The following is a 21,893-nucleotide window of genomic DNA, read 5'->3' as shown; positions in this document are numbered from 1 at the left end:
CATTAAACATTGAACTGATATTTAGAAAACAATTCATTCTTCAACAGCCTATTAAATTCACTGAAATTATTATTTTTAATATTCTCATTTAACGTATTCCATAGCTTAGCCCCTCTAAAAATATAATTTACAGTTAAAGAATTTACTCTTATAAAGTACAGTTGATAGAATTTAATCTTTGTAGCGTTGAGTGGTTGGTGGTTGATGAATCAGATAAGCTATTTGAAGACGGTCCGAAAGGTTTTAGAGACCAATTGGCTACCATCTACCGGGCATGCCAGTCAACACAGGTTCGAAGAGCCTTATTCAGTGCAACTTTTGCTTATGATGTCGAACAATGGTGCAAATTAAACTTGGATAATGTTGTGATGGTGACGGTTGGTGCAAAGTAAGTGAATTTTTGGATCTTAGACGTTTTTGGCCTTTTGAATTATTGCTCTGGTTTCAGCTATTTTTCCCTTTGAAGGTAGATTCATGCTTAAATAGTTTTATTGGAAAGAGGTTCTTTTCATTTTTGGAGGTTTATGGGTAGGGATGATTCTGCAAAGTAGAAAAGAAGAGGCTCTCTTTATTGAAAGCTTAGAAATAAAGGTAAAATTCTAAATCATTAGACTTCGGAATGAACGAAGGAGCAAAGTCTCCAATTTGCTTTATCCTTGGGGCATGAATATTTATTTTTTATCTTTACTTGGGCCAAAAAATACAAACTACAATGTAATCGATAATCAAAAATTTGGACAAGCTAGCATCAATCCCCTAAACAATATCTTTTAGGAGCTATAATCCATCCTTAAGGTGAAAACCTTACCTTAGACCTTAGTTCCTCCAGAGCCATCGGTGGCGCATAGGGCGTCGACAAAGCCTCTCCATTCGTCTCGCATTGGTGCTGCAGCGATGACGTCTGAAAACCTCTTTTAAATACAACTAAAGAGGGCAAACTTATTCTGATTTATTTTTCCCTTATATATTCCTATAAGGTAATCCTTAAAACCACCAGCATCACACCCATTTTTCTGCTCTTCGCTCGAATTCTTCTACTGACTTTGATAAACCCTGCAAACCTTTTCTTTTTTGTAGAAGACTTGAATCACTCTCTAATCTGAATGTGCTTAGAACCACCCGCAGAATCCCTGAGCTTGGCCTTGTCTCTACATGCAGCATTTTTACAGTTGCTCTTTTCCAGATAATCGAGAGCAACTTTCCTTTTTTCCAGACAATCGAGAGCAACTTTCACTGGATATAAATGCTAAAGCCGTATAAAAACAATCGTCCCCTTTTACTATTATAGTTTCTAACTTTAGGCCTGACTTCTTTGAAATCTGTTTTACTAGCCTGAGTGTTCTTGTCAGGATATACTATTATGGTTTGAACTACTCTCTAGATCGCTTAGACCAAATAGTCTATAGAAATGATGTTTTTAGACAGCTTCAACTAACGTATATTTGGAGTAAATTCATCTTAGTTCTTTCGCATTTTGTAAATTTTAGTTTTTGGTTTGAATTTTTGATTTTTTTAAGACTTAATCCTTGTTTGAAAAAAAAGAAAATGGATTGAAGGAAATTGCACTGGACAAATTGCTTGAGGATTTACTGTTACTTGATGTTCAAGTATCAATTATTTTAATTTAGGATTGACTAAGAAGCAGTTAAATTGCCCATTTTTTTCTTTGGAAAAAAGTGTTGTATTAATCTACGTGTTAGGTATTGTCATTTAAATATTAGGATTGTTTATGTGCTTTGTTTTTTTATTTGCTATATATTTTATTCCTAGGTTGGTTTTTGCTGGCGATTTTTACAATGCTTCTAATTCTGCAACAAAGTTTAAATAATTAATAGTGTTGATAGACCATTCACGTACTATGAAATTACTACCCATCTAAAACTCAATCTTATCAAAAAAAGTCTTCCCCCTCAACCAAAAAAGTTCATTTCATTCCTATCCTGTTCGCAATTTCTAACGTTTTTTTAATCTTCTTGTTTTTTCTAGAAACGCTGCCACTGATATCGTAGGTCAAGAGCTTGTTTTTGTTGGAAGTGAATCTGGAAAGTTGATGGCATTCCGAAACCTTTTAATAAAAGTAAGTATTCCTTCACCATTGTTCTTCAAATTTTCTTTTCTTTAGCTTGAACTACTTTGCCATAAATATTCCTCCATCATGCTTAATGCAGACACAGTCAACTTATATTTTTTTTTCAAAGCGGTGACGGACTAACTTATCAGAATATTCAATCACTCAGTTACTTCACTGCAGTCATGAGTCAAGTCACAATTTACGAACTGGGCGATATAGTACTGCAGTTGGTATTGTGCCCTAAAAACATTTGATTATGTTGTAGAGAAACAATGAACCAAATCAACTTTCTTTCTTTAGGTTATACTATTACTAATTTACTGTACTATTAGTACTAGTATTGCCTGAAAGTTATCATAACTCTCAACAGAAATTGTTATTTAATTGTTTAGTGGCCCTGTTGAATTGTGGGAAGTGATCCAAGTTTAGTGATCCAGTTTTAGTCACTTAACTTTTGGGATATATTTTTATTTTTGTTTTCTACACTTGGAATATTTTAGCACTGAATTTTTTTGGAATTTGCTGTGCCGGGGTAGCCTCCTTTGTCCTTTTTTTTGCTCAAAGTCGTTCCAGTTTTTTGTTCTTATTATTGTCACGAGAAGTATTATTTTTTTTTTTTACTATTTGTGTCACTTTATTGGATTTAGCGGTTAGTTTTCACTTGGGAAAACTAACTGTAACTGAAACGTTAACAATAGCCTCGGATACTTCAACCTCCCTGATGACGACCCCTGCAGGCCCCCGGAATCACTGCGAAAGGAACTAAAGACCTAAAGATAAATAGTGTCTGCAGCTACGCTGTAAAGAAGAGGATAAAGCTGTCAAAAAGAGTACAAGAAGAGACAAGCGAAACCAGATAGAAGAGAAAGCAGCACTTGCCGAAGAGGCTGCAAAGAAATGTGACTCCAGGATGGTTTACCGACTAACCATTGAGATAGTTGGAAAAAAGTGAACCGCTCATCACTTGTTAAAGATAAAAACGGGAACATAATTTCAGATCCTAAGAAAGTAGACGAAAAATGGGCGTCCCATTTTGAAAATATAATTAATTGTCCCCCACTCCATGACCGATAAACTGTACCTGACATCCTATTTTTACAAATTGACGTAAGAGCTTATCCTCCAAGCACTGTAGATGTAGAAACAGCTATTAAAAAGCTTAAAGATGGCGTGCATCGGGAGTCGATGGGATAACGGCTGAGATGCTGAAGACATCCCTTCGAGCCTACTTAAATGTATTGACTGCTCTCCTAGTAGCGGTTTGGAGCATGGGAAAAGTCCCACGTGATTGGAATAGAGGTATTCTAGTCAAACTGCTTAAGAAGGGAGATGCTCTTAAATGTGACAACAGGGGGGATCAATCTGACTTCAGTGCCAAGTAAACTCTTGGCCTTATATATCCCCCTGTGCCCCCCGGCGTACCCGTTGTAGTTGTGTCCCTGTGTCCCAGTCGTCATTTATAGTCGACAAACATGACGTCAGTCGACACACAAACATGACGTCAGTCGACACACACGTCCCAGTCGTCATTTGTGTCCCGATGTCCCAGTCTGTAATTTCTCTTTGAGTGTCCCGGTCGTCATTTATATTCTCTTTTTTTTATTTTTATTTTTTTTAGTTTTCTTTTTCTCCTTTATTTTTCAGTTTTTTTCCTTTTTTTAGTTTGTTTTTTCTTTTTCAGTTTTTACTTTTTTTTTATTAGTTTTTAGTTTGTTTTTTTTTTTAGTTTTTTTGCTGTTTTTACCCTTTTTTAGTTTTTTTTAGTAGTATTTACCTGTTTTTTATTTTTTTTTGTTTTTTTTTGTTTTTTAGTTTTTTCTCTTCTTTTGTATTAATGCTAAAGCCAAGGTTCGAACCTGGAACCTCTCGGACCTAGAACCTGGAACATAACGCTTTACCAACTCACCTACTTCGGCTTGAATACATTTACCTTTTTTAGTTTTTTTTCTTTTTCGTTTTCTTTTTCTCCTTTACTTGTCAGTTTTTTTTTTACTTTTTTTAGTTCAGTTTTCAGTTTTTCTTTTTCAGTTTTTAGTTTTTCTAGTTTTTTTTATTAGTTTTTAGTGTTTTTTCTTTTTAGTTTTTTTATAGTTTTTACCTTTTTTAGTTTTTTTACTTTTTTAGTTTTTAGTTTTTTACCCTGTTTTTAGTTTTTTAGCTTTTTTAGTTTTTTTTAGTATTTTCTTTTTAGTTTTTTTCGTAGTTTTTATCTTTTTTAGTTTTTTTCTCTTTTGTATTAATGCTAAAGCCAAGGTTCGAGCCTGGAACCTCTCGGACCTAGAACCGGGAACATAACGCTTTACCAACTTAGCTACTGTATTTGTGTTTGTATCGGATTAACGACGCTTCTTGACTACTAAGATCCCTGCGTCAGCCCTGTAGTGCATTCCTGCAGCATGGTTCGATCTCTGGGTCCCGTATTACCACGCTAAGGTCAAACCCACTGCGCCAACACAGATAGTTATATAACTGAGCTACTTCGGCTTGAATACATTCGTTTTTAATTGGTATGTGATGAAATAATTCAGACGTCATATGCAGACAGTGACGTCACTCGACACACAAACACACAAACAACTTATTTTTATATATATGTAGCTGTTGGGGTGGCGCGAATCAACTGTGATAAGTTTATCTCAAGCAACAAGGAATTACCCATTAGTCGATTTAAATCTGTTTTACTTGTGGGGCTGCCTGGTAAGTATACCTTCGAAAGAGATTTAGATTGATGGAATTAAAAATGATGATGAATGTACAAGTTTTTTTTTGCTTTGGGATCATGACAGTATGTAGTTTTACTGTGTATGAAATATGGATATAGGTTTTTTTCGATACACGGTCTCAAACCTCCAACTTCTTATAGAATATGTTTGAAATTGTTTTTTTTTTCTTCTTTTTATTAGTAGTACACATTTGCAAGTGACGCTTTTGGTGTGCTACCAATTGATTTTGTCTCTGTTTTTTATAATAAATTATTATTACTAAAAAAAATGATAAAGAAAAAACTAAGAGGACTAAAACGTCATTTAGTATGTAAAAGTTGAAAATACCATTACAAAAGTTGGAAAATGCTAAAGCTAAATAATTTTTCGAATTATTTTAGTTATAAACTAAGATGCTAAAAACCATGAACATGTTTCTTGATAAAGGGAAAGTACCTGGTGATATTAGGAAAACTTCAAATAAAAACCCTTGGTCAGAAATCCTTAATTTTTTGAAGAAATTCGTAAGTGAACATTTATCCAATATTTCTTTGAAATGTTGGTACTTTGAAAAATGAGAAATAGTCGGAATTCCTCAAGGATCCATCAGAAATCCTTAATTCTTGACGAAATTCTTAAGTGAACATTTATCAAGTATTGCTTTGAAACATTGGTACTTCCAAAAATTGAGAAATACATACTAGATATTACCTAGTGGAATTGTCAAAGAGGACATTTCTAAGCGCTCGTTTGAACGACTTTTGAAACTGTTTTGAACGACTTTTGACTGTTTTGAAAAAAAAAAGTTACGATGGTTTGGTCGTATTTTACGCAAAAAGGATAGTAAGTTGCGAAAAATCGTTCTTTTTGGCAACGTAGCAGGGAAACCAGCGAAAAAAGAGTGTACTCAAATGGCAAGGGAGGAGGAAAAATAAATTACTTGAAAGGAAAAGAAACTTTATGGTGGTAGTAAAAGGCTACAGCTTCAGTCCTTTTTATCTGAACCCTTTGTTTTCGCTATCTTCTGCTAGGTGCTTTTGTACCAACCAATGAATTATTATTACTCCCGAAAAATTCTTTTCCTAAATTTTGTGTGCAGTTTTGATTATTTCAAAATATTTAATTGACATTTTTTCGAGCACCAAATTAAAAAAAAAATTAACGTCAGATTTTTTTGTATTATTTTTGCTTATAAATCTATTTCTGTTTTGAAGAATACTTACTTCAGCTTTACTCGGGTGAACTTCCATAGTTACTTCTATTTGACAAGCTCTCAGAGAACTCTGGAAAGAATGTGCAGATGCAAGTCAGCATTGGATTGTCAAAAAAGGCCTGCATCTAAACACTGCTGATATCGCCATCTATCAAATGAAGAATTTTGCTTTCGTCTTAACTAGATGGTAGTGTAAATATATCCAAAGGAGTTAGTTGAATAAGTAACGATTGTGACGCCGAAACGCGCTCAAAATACTAAAAGCATGTTTAAAAAGTCAAAATCCATCCCAAGACAAAGATATTCTTACTATTTACTTGGTGAATTAAGGAAGAATTCACCTTTTACAACAGAGAATGTTATTAGGTATGTAGTATTTAATATTGTAAGATGGTAAATCATGTTATTATTGTTACTGTAGTAGTATTACAATTAATATAGTATATGGTAATTATTATGGTATTTTAATTGGAATTTCAAATGGCACTATTGTTTTAGCTTTGAGGTTGGTATTTCTTGTATCTTTAGTGGAAAGGGTTTCTACTTTTATTTCTTTTTATCATTCACGAATAATGGAACTTGGCATAGAGATTAATTTGTTTTCAGGGATTGACACCTCCTGTACTGGTTTTCGTAGAGTCTAAAGAGAGGGCCAAGGAACTATTTAACGAGTTGATATATGACGGAATAAATGTGGATGTCATTCATGCGGACAGAACTCAAGTACAGGTAAATTATATTATTCCTGTTTTTGTTTGTGCGGGTAAAAATAAAACGTAGCTAAAATAATAAAACATAACTAAATAATAAACGTGACTAAAATAATAAAGCGTACCGTAAATAATAAAACGTAACTAAAGAAAGTAATTAAAGTAATAAATGAAATGAAGGAAAGTCGATTTCTGAACTTGGTGTTTTTACTTCAGCGGTCAAAATTAATAATAAATAGAGAGCTTATTAATATTAGAGATAGTAATAGGTAATAATAATAGTAGATAAAAGATAATAATAACAGATAATAATAATAATAGAGATAGAGACGGAAAATAATAATAAATAAATGGAGAGCTTAATAATTTCGAACATAATTTACTGTTTATCTTCGGAAAAAGTTAGAAGACTACAGAACTCCATTGCAGGTAAATTAGACTATTCTTATTTTTAACTACGGTGGTAAAAACAAAACTTGACCACTGCTACATTTGGTTTAACTAATGACGCTAAGGTGATTAAGGTGAAACTTTTATAGAATATTTAGGAGGAGTTTCAGTTAAACAAAAAACTATATGCATGCAGGTTTTCAAAAGAGCATATAAGCACTATCATAGGCAGCGAAGCGCTATCATAAATAGCAATATCATGGGAACTTTTCAAGGAGCGCATTCGATTGAAAGTTCTAGTGTCTTATTAAGAGTCGAAAGTGATTGGAGGGCAAGTAGCCCTCTGCCCAAACCCATTTATTCTCCAAACACGTTTAGTCAAAATTTTGAGGCAGCCTTTTTTCAGAAGACTAGAACCGTTCGGTAACTATATCTATAGCCATTTTGCTCAGCATAGTTGAAAGACCCAGTAACTATGTTTCTTGGGATATTGGGTATGTCAACCCTATACAGTTGTGCAATTTGCTCATTGCTTATACATAGTATTTGTTATTGGGAAAGAAGGCATGTTTGACCTTTGGTGTTCGAAAAGACCAAGTGTATTTAAGTAAATCATTCAAAGGACGTTGAGGGGAGTTTTGAACTAAATCAAAATAGGTTATCTCCATACAGGCTGTCAAAAAGTGGAAACTTTGGAATGCTTGCGGGTATTAAGTTGGAACGTTAAGGGAATGATGAGGGGTATGATCATTTGACCAAGAACATGTCGAGGGTGACCTTGAACTAACCAGAAGGCATTATGGGCATGTTACCACTATTATTACTATTACGACATCTATGACTACTACACCTACTGAGGTTAAGGGTATTAAGGTGAAAATTTCATGAAACATTTAGGGTGTGTTGAAGTAAATGAAATCACACTGTGTATATTCAGGTTTCCAAGGGGATGTATGAACAATTTTTCAGAAATAGCTTCTGCTCAAAAGGCACTGTCCATGCTGCTACTGCTGTTACTACGACTTTAAGTATTAAGTAGAAACTACCAGGGCATGAGGAGGGGCTGTTGTACTAGACCAAAAAGGCAGAGTGTGAATACCGTTACTGCTTACTACTAATGCTACTATTGTTAGCACTAATGCTGCTCATATTTTTCCTACTATTACTTCTACTAGGTATAGGGTATAAAGGATATGCCCTAGGATAGGGTATAAAACGGAAACTTTCATGGAAAGTTTATTTTACTTTAAAACTACAGCAAAGGGCACTGTGTGAATGCTGGTTGTCAAAAAGACGTGTCAGCAATATTCCAAAAATGACTGAGGGTATTAACTTGAAACTTTCAGGGTTACTACTATTACTTCTTATGTTCTTGCAATTAAAATAGACTCAAAGAGTGTAAGTTCATCCAAGTTGTCAAAAGAGAATGGATACAATCTCTTGGGATGGGTATTAAGTTTTATTTCTTTGGAAAACTTGAGGAGGTACAAAACTAAGTTAAACCTATGTGTGTCAAGATTGTCAAAAGGGTTCTTTCCTTTTCCCATGAAAAAGACTATGTCAATAAAAAGAAACAGAATTAATCTCAAAAAACCGTTTCCACAAAATAAGTTACTCAAAGAAAAGTAAAGAGCTGCACTAAACGAAAAATGAGCAGATTCAAAGTCAAATAATTTTTCAAGCAAAACAAACACAAATCCCCATGAATACATCAATCAAACCCAAAACTAATAGAAATTACAATAAATAACCGAGTCAAACTCAAAATGAGCAGAAACTAAGCATGAGTAGGCCTGACACCCCATGCCTTCTGAAGACCAGAACATACTTTGCACCTTACTGAATACAAAATACATTTTAAATGTTTTCACTTTTCTTTAAAGCTTTAATGAGTCCAAAATTATTAAGAATTTATGGAGTAAATATCAGTATATGTATTTCAAACTGTCAGTCCACAATTATTTTTTTTTTCAGTGATCTTGGTTATGATGGTGCGTTTTTTTTTTCGATTTATAAGAAATAGAAACATTCAGCTCGAAATAAGGACTGTTTTATACACATTTAACATATCAACTGTATTAATTGTAGGAGAAAATCATCCCAAACTGTTCATAATCGACTCATTAAGTTCATTTTCAGTTTCTTTGTTTGTGTTTATTTCGGGGTGGAGATAATGGATTGTATTCAAGGATATTCGTAAAAATAAAGAGTAATGAAAAAGTTCAATTGAAGACATCGAATGAATTAGGCTAAGTCCGTCTTAAAGGGTTCTTAAAAAGGATTCTCCATACAGAAACGAGTAAGTGAAACGTACAGAAACGAGTACGCTAATTCATATAAATCAAACCAGCAAGGATTTTTTCTATTTCGTTTTTAATTAACTTGATCCATTGGAAGTCTGAATAGTTCATTTGCTACCTGAAAGCTGTGGAATCGATGCTTTTGGGTTTTTTTTTCGTTATTTTGCTAAAAAATTTCCTTTTCATGTTTGATTTATCTGCCATAGTATTTCGTACGTACATCTGACTTTACAAACAAGCCTTTCAATCTGATTTTAACATCTGATTACGAGTTATGTTTATTTGTGCTGTAGAAGAATATATAGGTAAGGGGACGCAGAGATAGAAAAGGAGGGAGAGAAGAGAGAGATTGAGAGAAAGAAAGAGACAAAGATAGAAAGCAAAAGAATATACAGGTAAAGTGACGCAGAGAGATACAGGGAATGACAGAGGAGAGGAAATACAGTATCGATTGAGAAACCTTTAACGCAGGACTTTCTCAATTTCCTTTATGTAAATAGAACCTCGAGAATTTGTATCATTCTACAATGTTCCGATTTCACTAATTTGCCTGTTTTTTTTATGAACTATTCATTTATGTTCTATCATCAGATGTAGGTATTGAGATGACACTCTACCTTACCTGTATAATTTCATTTATTTCCGTTTAACGAATTTTTGTTCCTCTAGAGAGAGAATATTGTCAAAGGATTTCGCACTGGAAAGATTTGGATTCTTATCTCTACAGAACTGATGGGCAGAGGTATCGACTTCAAAGGAGTAAATTTAGTCATCAACTACGACTTCCCAAGCAGTGCTATCAGCTATATTCATAGGATAGGTAAATATGAATAGAGTAGACTATATTCATTTGGTACATATGAATAATATAGACAAATATGTAAATAGGTATATGTAATAGGTAAATAGGTATGTAAATATGTAAAATAGGTATGTAAATATGTAAAATAGGTAAATATGAATAGAGTAGACTATATTCATTTGGTTAATTCGAATATTCTTCTGTTTTGATATGCGGCAAGGATTTCTTGCCTCAATCACCTAAAAAAAACGGATTAAAGAGCTGGATACACGTAGATTTTTTCGAGCACCGATTTCAGGTGCTGAGTGGGCAAATGATAGCAGTACAAAAAAATTTCCATTTTCGCGAGATTTTCAAAACTAAACATCATGGACACCATTAGTCTACTGTAGGTTATAGATTGTTGCATGATTGATCTCAGCTTATTAGTTGGTTCTTTTACTATTATCATTAATTTATTTTATAATGAAGATTTTAATATTTAAAATTCTATTTCTTTAACAAAATTTAACTAAATTTCAAAATTTTTCATTATGAAATCATAAAGGTCTTTTATTATTAAATACTTAACTATCACTATTATTGTTTAGTTCTTTCCAGCTGAAGCGAATTTTTTTAATGATTGTAATGAAATTTGGCGCTGCTTATGTAAATCGGCACCAAAAACCAAAAAAGTATTTCAAGCACAGTTTTCATTGCAAATTGGCTCCGAAAGCTGGGTAATCAATTCCTAGTGCTTCAACTTATGTTTTGCAGGTGATATTTCTTAGGTGGTTTTCTTATTACAGTTTCTAATTCTAAAACGGGACCTGACAAAGAGGTAAAAATACTTCTTGGTGGCTTGGAAAATCGCGAATTCTGGGGCCAATGGGACCCTAAAATAGTTTAAGTAGTTTAGTTTAAGGATATCTACTTTTCAAAATGGGATACCAAAATACCCCAATTTTTAAAGACGGCTCCGTTTTCATTGCAAATTGGCACTGAAAGCTACGTGAGTCCAGCCCTTAAGATAGAACCTCAAGGTTTTTTGCTTCCAAAAGGATGATGAAGAAGAAAAATGCTTTAATCTAATACTTTTTGTTGGAATTGTGCACCTCATCCAAAAACTTTTAAAGACATATGTCTTTTTTAGGCTTGCAAGCGCTGTTGTTGCGCCTTTTGTTCAAAAAAGGTTCACTGTTGTCTCTCCCCTCCTTTTCCGTTGATCCTCGCTTCTTTATCAATTTTTGCTCTTTGGCTTTGGGCGTGTTTGGTATGGACCGTTGTCTTGTCCACATAAACAAAATTTCGCGAAATGTGTTGGGCTAGACTCACACGAAGACGAATATTGCTCCATGCAGTTAAATAGCAGATCTGCAGTCTACAAACGTGGCTCTCATCACCATGATAATTCTCTCATATTGAAGATTTAAGTTGAATTATAATGTGCACTTCTCCTGAAATACGAGCAATGTCAACTACCTCTTCAATCGGACTCTGTAAAATTTTCTACCTTCATACTTTTTTTATTAAATTTTCTACCTCTTCAATCAATCAGGCTCTGAGGAATTATTTAATAATTTCTCCAATTGCTGCTGATTTTTTTCTCTCTATCTTTTTTCGAGACTTATCCCCTCATTCCAATCGGGGAGTTTTGCTATGCTGTTGCAAAGCATGGCGTGGTCATCTTTGATGTAGATATAATGAAGAAACTGACTCGGCTTCGCGTTTCTGCCTTGGCCTTAGGTGGCTTTGTGCTGCGATGAGTTGTTGGTAGTGGTAGTGTTTATAATAATTCTATTAAAAAGATAGGTTATATTTTGCAGTCATTGGTAAAACTTATTTGAGCTAAATTATTCCTCCCAAAAAAGGTGGCAGATGGGTTTTGAGGTGTCCATCTCTGGTAAAGAAATATCTCCTCACTTGTCCTAATCACCTCCTCACTTTGCTCAAGGCGGAAGCAAAAGCTTAAATCTTAGACCATATGCACTCCCTTTAGAAATGAAAAAAATGTTTTTTTTCCAATCCTTAAAAAAATAGCAATTGCATCATTGTATCTTACTTTTATACACTGCTTGCATTATTTCCAAATTTTAAGGGTTTTTCTTGAATTTCTTTATGTGAGGATTAGCCTCTACAATGAACGCCTCGGAAATTATCGTTAGCTGAAATAGGGGATTGAAAAGTTTTGTTGACATTTATGGATTTACGAATGTTAATTTCCAGGGAGATTCTAGAGAACCAAATTTTCTTTAGGGGAAATTTGAGGAAAACTCGAAAATTTCGGCTCAAAAATGATGTACCAACAATTTTTTAACATCTGTTTAAGGACAGAAAATGTTTTCAACCGGTGAATTCCCTTTAACATTCTGTTCTCATACGACCACGTTTGGAACCTGCTTCCCACATTTGGCTGTTGTTTATGAGAGAAGAATTAGAAAGCGGGAACTGTGGTGGTGGCTCTCACTTTTGGGTTTTGCGATATTTAGAAAGCATCATCCTTTGATAACTTTAAAAATACACGGATTAAACCCTCTAATTCAACAGCAATTAAAACCCAATTATATAAAATAAAGAAACAACCTAGACAACCTAACGCTACTGAGTCAATTTTTTTAGTTGAAATTAAAAAAAAGAATGCATAGCTCTCATCCCACCCTCTATGTTCAATTGTGTCTCTGTATTTTGATAATTGTATAGAAATGGTTTCTGATGTTTCTATAGAAGTGATAGTCGATACGAAGGCTGTAAGGTATTAACTTTTCAAGGGAACAAGGTTTGCTTTGTAAAAAAAACAACAAAAAAACAGAGGTTTCCCTACTATTTGTCTACTACAAATTTATGCTTAAAACTATTAGAGATGCACATGTCGTGGCCCTTACATGCATACATAATATATGTCATTTTGGGTGAACTTTATTAAAGTTTCGTTCGTATAGATTTTTTCTGGCTGGGTCGAATGGTGTCAACCCAGAAAAGCTGTTAGAGTTAAAAGATATGTTTCTAAGGAATTGCCAGTATTTTTGTTTAAGTCTAGGTTATGCTTGTGTATTTTATGCGAAATTGCTTAGAAAAGATAGTCATTTATTATCCACTTAAACTAAAGAAAGAATGAAAGAGTAGGGTGCAATAAAAAAGTATGGTTGATCAACCTAACATGCCACCCGACAAATTTAAAAGTAAAAACAATTCAGAGATAAAATAAAAAAATAAAAAAATGGTAGTCCACACAGGAAACTAGACATATTTGTGTCTTTCCCAATATAAAGCAAAAGTAAAAAAAGAGAAAAATGCAAGTAACATTTTTTTTTATTTTAGTAATCAACTTTATAAACTGGCCGTGTAGGGCTAGATGGCGTTGCTTGTTCTTCGGAGAGAAAACTTGAATTTCTTTTCTTATTAGTTTTCCATACACTGTGGGAGAGCCATTCCCCAGGAGGGGAGGGAGGACTGGGGCAGTTTCCCTGGGTGTTGTGGCTTGTGGGGTGCCGCGGCTGTGGAATTGCCTACTTTTTTCCAATTTTTCACTTCGTTCCGGCTTATTTTGCTTATGTTGGAGTCGAGAGGGGGACGCTCTAATTAATTTTTACCCCGGGGACCAACAATCCTAGGAATGGCTCTGCACTTTGGTGCCAATTTTAAAACATTAGGAAAAAGAAAATATAGGAAATAGTTTAGAAAAAAAATGTTAAAAAAAGAAATCATTTTTCTTTATCTTAGGGGGTTTCATTAGATAGTGCAGCAATGTTTACATGTGACTTCTTCGCACTGATAAAAAACTCAAGTTGGTTATTATTTTTACATAGGAATGAACGGGTCAGTGGAAAAAATACATTACAGAAACCCAATCTTTCGGAAAACAGAGAAAAACTATTCCGCTATTAAGCAGGAATACATGCAAAATATGGCTCTAATTCCCATGTTTATGTACAAATTATGAGTAATAGTTTTTCAAATTTCATCCTGAAATTACTTTTGATGATTTAGGGCATGGTATACACCATCCTACTAAAATATTGTAAGAAACATTACATACACTTATGTTAATGCGAGCTAACAGAAAATTATTGTTAACAGTTGTTAGTGAAACTTTCTAAAAATTAAAGGATTTGTTGTAGAAAATTGTAGAAAGGGATTTAAATGTGAAATTCCAAAAATTGAGGAATGAAAACAACTTTGCAAATTTTTTGTTAAAAAACGACTTTGGACGGGTTTTGTTTCATAGTTTCATATCGTCTTTTTTGTCTTGAAGTTAGACACTGTTTAAAATATTATTTGAATATTATTTATTTGAAGATTTGAATATTATAAATAATATTATTTATATTTGAAGGTGTCATTTTGCAATTGTCTGTCGAAATAATGAATTTACATCAGCTGTTGGCAGAAACGGGCCTAAAATCTACTTTTTGGTGCTGTTTAACATCAGAACATTGTCCTAAGGTAGTCCTTGCAGTGAGTGAACTGAACCACCCCTCCTATATATACGCTATTCATAATTTCTTATGACAATAATGACAAGTGTTTTTAATATTTATTGTTTTTTAAATTCGATTGAATTTAGGAAATTAAGATTGAAAAGTCAGTTTATTTTTTACTTTCCTTGGTCTCTGGACTGGGGGCAGTGAAAGAAGAGATTACGAGTCTCATGCCGATCATTGACTTCTAATAAATAATACAAATGCAGAAGAGAGAATAATAAAAGAATTTTTTTTCCCAAGACAGTGAACAAAACAAAACCTTTTTGAATATTTCGGCCCTATATCTAAGGGCCGTCTTCAGCAAAGAAAATAATAAACAATAACACACTTACGATACAAGTTCTTGGTTAAAAATCCATTTTTTAAAATAGCCTAGGCATCATTACTTCTTAACGAATAGTTCAGCCAAGACTGAACTTTTTCAGCCAAGACTATTTTAAAAAATGGATTTTTAACCAATAAATTTTATTGTAAGTGTGTTATTGTTTATTATTTTCTTTGCTGAAGACGGCCCTTAGATATAGGGCCGAAATATTCAAGTAGGTTTTGTTTGTTCACTGTCTTGGGAAAAAAATCCTCATTATTGACTTCTAATACGTTGCTCCTGGAAAATTCGTATGTGTCGGTCTTGATGTCAGACTTAGTAGAAAAGGTAAGTAAGAAAACTATTGAATAGCTTTCATAACCTGAGGTCCAAACTTATCTTATTGAGCTGGTTTGCTAATATCTCTTGTATGGAGAGATTGTATTATGAGGGGCTGTACACATAGTATGTATACTCATTATATACCAAAAAATTATTGTCGCTAAACCAAGCCAGTAGCATTTTAATGCCAAGAAATATAATGAATGAATTTGAATGCCGAACAAACAAATGAATGAATAAGTTAATGATGAAGGAATGAATGAATTTTAATGGCGGGCAATGTCCCACAAAATATTTTAAAGCAATAACTAAACTTCAGCTGACTTATACTTTAACGTTGTAATTCATAACTCGTCTTAAAAGATTTCAAATAAGACCATATAAAACACTTATGTTTTTAAACATTCTTTAAAATTTTATTTGTCATTTAGACCAATAGTGTGTATTTTCCAGTGATTGCTTCATGGTTTAAATACCACAAGACCATTACCACAATAATTACCACAAGACCATTACCACAATAATTACCACAAGACTTATATACTCAGCAGTGTTGATAGCCAAAATCCCAGGATAAAGCTCTGAAAGCTTGTGCTTTTCTAATGAAGTTTCACATTATGTAACATAACTTTAATAGCGTGGTTTTTCCACCTTTATTTTGGAAAATATAAAAAATAGCTTTCGCCTAGCTCAAACTAGGGATTTGGAACAAATTTACTGCACAGAATAACACTTCAGTGTTTTTTTCTTTAATCCTACGATCTATAACGACTATTTAGCCTCGAAAGAAAAAAATAAACATCATTTTAGTATCTTTTTGCATGTAGTTCAAAAGCCAAACTGATTATTTTGCAAATTTTAACTAGATGTTAGGTTTTGATTTGCTTTCTACTTTTTTGCGTTTGTTAACTTACCCTTCAAGCAGAGTTCCTTTAGTCAAAAATCTTTTTTAACCGCAGGTTTTTGAAAGATTTAATATTGTAGAATACCCAAACTTATTTAAGTTTGTAATATTATTATACTCGTTACATAATAACATATTCATAAACGTGTTAATAAGGCAATATACTTATATTAAAAGGTAAAAAAAATGTGAAGGTATTAGACTTAACAGCCTGTATCGGCGGTGCTGATATCCGTTTCTTGGCACAATCAGGAAGTACAAATTAATATTTATTAGTTAATAAGCTATTACAAATATTAGAAGTTATTTTGATATATTTCATGTTAAGGTTATTGTTAGCGATCTATTTTTTTACTTTTTTTTAGCTTGGATTCTAGATACTGGCTGGCCATTCTCTTTTCTTTTCTTTTTTTATTTTAAGTTTAATCTAATTCTTTTTCAGGTAGGACTGGTCGCGCTGGTCGTCCTGGAAGAGCGGTAACTTTCTTTACTGAAGAAGATCGCACTAATCTAAGAAGGTAAATAAAACTATTTGTTGCCAAGTTTCAAAGAAGAAATAATTAAAATAATAGGGAATGCTTGAAATAATTTTAGATGTGAAATATTCGTTGTTCTAACTTGATGGCATGATTAAAAAGATCAATTATTGTATCTAAGGCGTAGTCAAATGTTCAATTTAAAAAAAAGGACGCCCTCTACGGTATTAAAATTTGGAATTCAAATGTTACTGAAGAAGATCCTCATGTTCAATTATGCAGTTTTTGTTAATAGTGGGTGGCAAATTAAAAAAGAAAAGAAAAAAAGGGGGTGAATCAGCCAAAAAACAAAGTATACAGCATTAAACAATTTGGGAAGGTGTAAATTCCTTTGAAGACGTAGCGATTGCGAATTCGCAAGACGTTTGTGAATCAACAGATTATTGCTGTTTGAATTTATACGGACAAAAAGCTTTCTCAACAGCTTTTGAGGTTAAGGCTACTATCATTAACTATTTTAGCGGTTATGCTTATTTATTTTCATGGTTAAACATGGCAACACTGAAAAAATGAGATAAAAATGTCATAAAATGTCATAAAATGGCATTTTATGGCATAAAAATGTCATAATTAGAAACAATAAGAGAAAAACTTAAAAATTCATGGTTTTCCAACATGAAAACCGACAAAAAGGACGCCAGAATTGGCTCTCAATTGTTTCTCATTTTGGGAAACATTTGCTTGTTTTTCAGGCGGTTTAACTGTTTCGATAAGTTGGAGTGGTTCTATTTATTTTCAACACAATTTTGCCGACTGAAGCAATAAATAAGGCAGTTATAAAGTTCCATATAACAAAACGTATAATTTTGTCAATTTTTTATTTATTTAATATTTATCTTAAATATTTAATATGGTTTTATTTAGTTTCAGAAAAAAAAAACAGGACAAAAAAAAAACTAAGAATAAAAAAAGACACAGCAAAAAGAGAATAATTTTCAGTCGCTGAAGTAACGATTAATTTCGGCGAAATATAAAATAAGGAAGTTTTTCAACTGTAATCATTTTAGTTTATTAAAGCAAAATTTCGAATTGACAAAACAATGAGCGATCCACTCTTTACTTTTCTACACATGTGAAAGAAATGTGGTCCTTCAGACCAATATCAGGGGGGATTCACCCCACCTTCCCTTTGTGTAGGTAATTCTTAAGTATGTTTTTAGAACTATTGAATTTCCTTGTCTACTGCAATCCTATTCATAAGTCACTTTTTCTTATGTTAATTTCTTTTGTTCTACTATTTAGAGTTTTCATTTCACATTTTTATACCATAAAGAAAAAATCAAATATAAGGTCAAATTGAATAAAACAGAATAAAAAAACGAAGATTTGAGTAAGGAAGAAGAATGAAAAAAGAAAATGCAAAAAGAAAAAGTGAAAACCCCTCAAATATACGATTTTTCCACAATTAAAAAAAATTGTTTTGCTTTCGCTCTATTTCTTTTGCTTTATTCTACCATTCCTTCTTATCCTTATAACTGTGTAAGTTTACCTTTGAAACAGTTCCACTTGGTTTTTTTGTATCTTCCTCTGTCTTACTTTTTCTTATATTGTTTTTAGTATCTCTTCTATTTTATTTTTTTCATTTCTGTTTATCCTTCTAAACTGTATAAGTTTTCTTTGAATCACTTCTTCTTCTCTTATATTATGTTTCTCGGTCCTACTATTTCTTTAGCTTTGTTCCACTATTTCTTCTTATCCTTACAAACCGTGCCAGTTTACCTTTGAATCAGTTCTTCTTGCTTTTTTTGTATCTTCCTCTGTCTTACTTTTTCTTATATTATTTTTTACTATTTCTTCCACTTTATTCCATCATTTCTACTTATCCTTCTAAACTGTGCAAGTTTTCTTTGAACAAGTTCTTTTTCTCTTTTATTATGTTTCTCGGCCCTACTTTTTATTTTGCTTGAATCTGCTATTCCTTCTTATCCTTATAAACTGTGCAAATTTACCTTTGAATCAGTTCTTCTTGTTTTTGTATCTTTCTTTTTCATAAATTGTTTTTACTAATTTTTTACTGTATTCTATCAAATGTAATAAGTAAATCAAGTATGTAATTCTTGGAGGGGGGGGGGGTGTGATGCATCCTTGAAGAAGTTGAAAATTAAAGATCATATAATGAATCTTTTAATATACTAGCAGGGAAATCTGCCGTACGAAAGGCCTAAACAGAAAAAAAAACCGTTGCATATTCTCTTTTGTAAGTAATAGATAATAACTGTTTGAAAACAATGGGTACATGTTTCTCCGTTTTTGTTTCTTTAACGGAATTCGCAAAAAATTCTTCCAAGGGGCCCACTCGGCGTCTAGTCGCTTGGTCTATGACACTTATACCAAAAGAGTATCATGGTACAGAATTAATTTCAAAAGTATTTACAGCTTTAAGATTTCCTAAGAAACGCTAAATGGTGCTGATTGTTTTTTTTTCCTCGGAAACCAACTTAAGCTTCCTGTTTTGTCATTTCTTATAGTATAAGGCGTGATGGGAGTCTTATTGTAAAACCACCAATTTTTTTTTAATTTTTTGCAATTCTTCAACTTTATTTTGTATCCAATGTGTTAATTTTTTTTTTAAATTAGATGGCGCATGTGAAAAAAAAACATGTTTTGATAAAACGAGGAACAAAAAATACTTTGGTTCTTGAGAGGGGAATGCTGAAAATTCAACCAGTTCAGTGTATAAAATAACCTGTTAATAATATAAAATGAATAACATTATATGTAAAATAAAATAACATCATAGGTGGTTCGGAAATGCTTAAAGCATAAAATATGAATCCTAGTCTAATTTTAATAAGTATAAAGACACCAGATTAAACAGGAAAAGGTCGCAACATTTTGAAGGTTACATGGGAGAAGGTCAAACTTAAGATTGTAACCATGGTGAAATGAAGGGAGTTTTTTTCTTCACATTATTGGCATCAGGTGTCTTAATATTGCGACAGATCGGTAACGTTTCTAAAAGTATTGTGACTTTGGATTACTTAAATAAGTGCTTAAAGTGCTTAAAGTGCTTTTAAGTGCTTTTCTGCCTTTAAGTGCTTAAAGGAATATCAATAAATGTGTCTTCTAAGCGCAAAAAAGTCTCAGTAGCGTGATCTCCGTTTTGGGCATATATATAACAATGTGCTTTTTTTTTTTAATTTTTTGACAATTACTTCTTTTTAGTATTGCACAAGTTATGAGAGATTCTGGATGTGAAGTGCCCGAATATATGCTTCAAATGAAGAAACAGAAGAAAATGGGGAAAAGAAAGCGAAAAGAAGTTCAGCCACAACGAGCAAGAATATCAACAGATCCTTATCCAGAGAAAAGATTTAAAAGGGAATAAACATTAATTTCTTTTTATCTCTTATTTTTAGCTTAATTTTTCGGCCATATGGTAAACATTGACTGAAAGCTGCGTCTTGATAAAATAAACGCAAAAACAATTATACAATAATAAATAATAACAAATAATAACAATAATAATAATAACATAATAATGATAATAATAATAGTAATAAACAATTGTAACAATCAACAAATAAACAATAAACGTAAAAAAAATTTTGTCATCCTGTTTCTTTGTGACAAACAGTTTTCTCGTTTCAAAAATGTCAAAAAAAAATTACATGCAGTAGGTGCATTTATCCTCCAGCTATCTATTAAGAAACTAAAATCTCAAAAGTTTTTTCGATTGACCACAAACATTTTATTAATTAACTTCCTACGCTGTCTTTTGACAGCATATAAAATTTAAATGATTTTTTTGTAAAGAAATATTCAGAGATGCATGCGATAAGAAAGTTACCCGTAGAATATAAATTATTTGAAGCGCAATAGGATGTCCCTTATCCTACTGCTAGTAACGAGCAAAAAGTTAGATGCTGAAAACTTTGTGACCGTCCAATATCAAAAGAGGTTATGCATATCCCTCACTTTAAATCCACTTCCTTCCACTCATGGTTTTAATTGGATATAGGATTTTCATATGACGGTCGTAGATAGAGGTTATTACAACCTTTTCTATTGGATTATGTGTGCGATTTAAGGGTTTTGACTCTCTTGTGTCGATAAATGATATCTATAGAGCTGCTAAATTTCTCGTTCCATCGGTTTTCATTAAACTATGATTTTAAGCCCAGTTGACAGTTGACAGTTCTTTCTGGCATTTCGGTCACCTAATTTCACTTCCAAAAAAGATTTAGGGATAATATATTAATGGCACTGCTAGGGTAAAAAGAGTTTTTTCGAAATTTGTGACCTGTCTAGATCGTTCTTTTCGGGCCAGGAAATGCTATTTTGCCAAATTTCAGGTAAAAACTATAGAGTTGTTTTGAGAAAAAAATACTTATATACATAAATACACAATTATTACTTGTTTAAAATGTAAGATAAGAACGCCTTTATTCTATTGTTAACAAGTCTAAATGACTATAACCCTCATTTGCATAAACAGCTGCATTCAATTACAATATAAAAACCTGAAGCGCCTTTTGATTTTTATGCAACACCTTTCACAGAGCGCCTTTCTAACAACGCCTTTCTACAACGCCTTTGAATTACCACAGTCTGTCAGCTCATGATAATAAGAATATGACCGATTACTACTACACTTTACCAATTGTTTGAAGAAATCAAATCCTCTTGATCCTTCTTACAGCGCTTCGCAAGTACATAAATCTATCTATTGATGCAAAGTGGTTAAAATCTCTTTGCCAGAAAAAAAAAATGTCTATGCCATTTTGTTCATCCTGGGAGTTTGCCAACAGCAGACCAGTTGGTAAGTCGAAATTTCTGCCAAAGTTGACCTTCAGCTTATGGATAAAGAAAAAACGCTACCATTTGCTCCAATCTTACAGGAATTTTTAGCGAGATCCACAGAATGACTATTTTCAAGAAAGGAGATACCTCCCAATATCAAAAATGTAGAAGGACTTACCCGATGTACGTTGCATAAAAGTTCCCCTAGCGCTCCTCAACCGATTTACATAATACTAGAGCTAGGCTCAATCTAGCGAATTACTAACCCGGAACAGGATGGGCTGGTCACCTATTATTGCTTAAACAAATCCTTAAACACCAAGAAAGAGCACCAGCAGTTTACAATTAGAGCTGTAAAACAGTATTCAACCCAATTCCTAAGATATGGTAACAGTGTTATTATGACTGAAGGTAGA

General features: G+C 32.8%; 1 protein-coding gene across 1 annotated transcript in view; it reads left to right on the top strand.

Annotated features, from left to right (window-relative positions):
• The window catches only part of LOC136028076 (probable ATP-dependent RNA helicase DDX52), an 83,719-nt gene extending 63,640 nt beyond the window's left edge, over positions 1 to 20,079 (top strand). The window contains exons 7-12 of the mRNA XM_065705685.1: positions 185 to 388; positions 1,987 to 2,077; positions 6,593 to 6,715; positions 10,056 to 10,206; positions 16,641 to 16,716; positions 19,900 to 20,079. Of these exons, the coding sequence (XP_065561757.1) occupies positions 185 to 388; positions 1,987 to 2,077; positions 6,593 to 6,715; positions 10,056 to 10,206; positions 16,641 to 16,716; positions 19,900 to 20,062 (808 nt within the window). The 3' untranslated portion in view covers positions 20,063 to 20,079. The remainder of the gene's footprint in view (positions 1 to 184; positions 389 to 1,986; positions 2,078 to 6,592; positions 6,716 to 10,055; positions 10,207 to 16,640; positions 16,717 to 19,899) is intronic.
• Positions 20,080 to 21,893: the final 1,814 nt, after the last annotated feature.

The sequence above is a fragment of the Artemia franciscana genome, chromosome 6 (genome assembly GCF_032884065.1).
Source record: "Artemia franciscana chromosome 6, ASM3288406v1, whole genome shotgun sequence".
Lineage (NCBI taxonomy): Eukaryota > Metazoa > Arthropoda > Branchiopoda > Anostraca > Artemiidae > Artemia > Artemia franciscana.
This window is presented reverse-complemented; position numbering and strand designations above follow the sequence as displayed.